At 34.5% G+C, this 2,852-nt stretch overlaps 1 protein-coding gene across 1 annotated transcript; it reads right to left on the bottom strand.

Annotated features, from left to right (window-relative positions):
• Positions 1-668: 668 nt before the first annotated feature.
• Positions 669-2,398, bottom strand: LOC107421527 (GRAS family protein RAM1-like). The gene has a single exon (XM_016030775.4). It carries the CDS (start codon positions 2,175-2,177, stop codon positions 732-734), a length of 1,446 nt encoding a protein of 481 aa, XP_015886261.2. The 5' UTR covers positions 2,178-2,398; the 3' UTR covers positions 669-731.
• Between the last annotated feature and the right edge of the window lie 454 nt (positions 2,399-2,852).

Raw genomic sequence — 2,852 nt, 5'->3', positions numbered from 1 at the left:
GATAATTATAGTAATAAATGATCAATTAAAGATAATTTAGAATTCTAGTAAAGTCAATTTTTTATGTTTCTAAAATAAATTAATAATTATATTTTATTTAATAAATACATATGTATATAAATTTTTTTTTAATTAGACTTGATTGATGTTCTTATCCAAAGATAAACATAATCAAAGATAATTATAATAATAAGGGATCAATTAAAGATAATTTAAAATTAAACTTCTTATGTTTCAAAAATAAATTAATAATTTTATCTTATTTAATAAATACATACATACATATATATATATATATAGCAAAAATATTTTTTAAGGGGCCATTAAAACGGCGGCCCTAGACATATGCCTTAGTTGCCTGTGCGTTTAAGCCGGCCTTGCTCGTCTCAGCCCATCGTATGTAGTAGATAAATATGACCGGCTCTCGTGGCCGTCGTATATAACCAACCCACCAGTTGCATACCATCGTATTCTTGTTCAACACAACGGTTCCTTTAATGGCCGTTGTATTACCTAAAATGGCTTGTTTCGTATATAGCATCTTTTTGTTGTGGTGAAACTCGTAAAAGAAAATGGCAAATTAAACAACATTTCAATCATCTTTAGCATTAATAATTATCTGTTTCTCCAGAGAAAAAAGTTCATTAATATTATTGAAGTCACAAAAACACTGATGAATTAATATTGTGTTAGAGAAAAATATATAAATAGAGATATGTATCTATATGTATCTATCTTCCACAGTGCCATGCGGAGGCAGTAAGCAGATATCTATCTTGCCATCCCAAGGAAATAGCTCTTCCATCATCTCTTTCAACAACCTTGAAACCTCCAATATTTTCTTCTTCAAATTGAAGAGGACAATAATGGGTTCTGATTTTCAACAGAAGTTTTGCTTGAATCATACACTTGGAGCTCAATCTAATCCCTTCAAAACCATGACTCTCCATTCTTGCTTTCCATGATGTCTCTATCCTTTGATCATATTTTAGGCAATTTGGTATTTTTTCATGATCATCATCTTTTTCATAATTGAGCATGCTTTTTATTTCTTTCCCAAGATGATTCTTCTCAATGCACAATCTCTCCGAGCTCTCCAATGGAAGACAATCATCCAAAGAATCAAACATGGCTGCAAAAGAATGTAGAGACTCCATGAATCTTGACAAGAAACTTCTTGGATTTCTACTTCCTTCTTTCTCAACCATGACAACAATGCAAGGATTAAGAGATTGAACGGTTTTTAAAGTTTCCGATATCTTCGAAATGCTATCCAATGTATTCAAATGAAAGACTAAATTCACAGCAACCGTTTCGTTTCTCTTCCTCCTTATAATGTTGTCCACCATCATTAAATTATTATTACTTCTTAACAATCCATGGAATTCGAATCCTAGATTCAGAAAACCCTTCGAGAAGCTCACCAGCCTGTTCTCCGTTTCGCGGAGTTCCTCTAAGCTTCTTCCGAACCCTGTTATTCGTAGAGATATCCGGTTGTTGCCTCCTCCTCTGCTTGCCATTTCGGAAAGTGATTGAATGAGAGAAGGCCATTGGAATCCATAAGAGACATCGAGATCGATTATGTGCAATGCACGGTTGTTCTTCTCTTCTTCTTCTTTCTCAAATGCCTCGATGATCACTTGGTTAGCTGTGAAATGAGCGAATTGGTAGTATGGAGAAACCCTATAGAGGTCCATGAAAGCTAGAAACTCTTCCTCGCTCGTCGGTTTCTTCATGATCATCTCGTAGAATGGTGATTTCTTCGTGAGAAGCTTGGCAGCCAAACCATCAGCAAAATAAGCAACTACCCTTTGAACAGAATCTCCATTCAAGGACACAGTTTGAAAGAGCTCGTTGAGATTCTCCAAGGCCAATTCGACATTGTTTTCGTTGATCGCGCTGGCGGTTACCAACAAGAGATGGATCAAATGGAGGCCTTTTCCGTCTTCATGAACTAGTCCTTTCCTCTTATGGTCAAGTTTCAGCATTTGTTCTCTTTGTTGAAGAAGCCTGAAGATCTTCCCTTCAAAACCTTCATGATATGAAAATAAATTTGGACTACTTGAATAACCAAATTCCCTTCTTATTCTCTTCCTTTTCCTCTCCACACTACCACCTGAATCTGTAACAATTGCTAGGCTGAGATTCAAAAGCTTTTCCTCATCAATTTCTTCCATATCTAAAGGATCAGCTGGAGAAAATGAAAGAGAGAAAGAGGGAGTGATTTATTTTATCTAGGAGATTCAGTAGTATGATCAAGAGGGAAAAGATAGTATTATGAATGAACTTTTTATGGAAGGGGGAAGTAGATAGCAAAGAGAATAATTTTCATGAAAATTCCTTTAATTTGTGTCATTACTTGAATGGAATAATAGACAAGAGAGAGAGATCTGATTCCCCTTTCTTTTTCATTTTTTATATATTTTATTTTCACATTGAGATCGAGAGACAAGAGGGGTATCTTTTTTTTCTTTGAGAATCAGTCTTAGGCAAAGAAAACATGTTTTTGAAATATATATTTATGGTTTTTGCACTAAAAATTTAATAATAATTAATCTGCTTTTGAAATGTGTGATAGATTTTAATTTCTTTGGTAGTACGGAAATGCAAGAAGATGCCATATGAATTGGACAAAGAATAGCGGGGAAAATGGGGAATCCAACAAGTCCTCCTCAAGGAATTGTCTTCACTCTTTTTCCTTCTAGATGCTCATATATATAATGTTTTATCCAACTAACTTTATCTCACAGTAATCTGAGATTACCGTTCTTGGAATTGGACTGGAATTTGGGTAGAAAACAGAAATAAATGCTAGACCACCATTTGTCAAATTTGACTCTCTGATTGGCCAG

This window comes from Ziziphus jujuba, chromosome 5 (genome assembly GCF_031755915.1).
Source record: "Ziziphus jujuba cultivar Dongzao chromosome 5, ASM3175591v1".
NCBI lineage: Eukaryota > Viridiplantae > Streptophyta > Magnoliopsida > Rosales > Rhamnaceae > Ziziphus > Ziziphus jujuba.
This window is presented reverse-complemented; position numbering and strand designations above follow the sequence as displayed.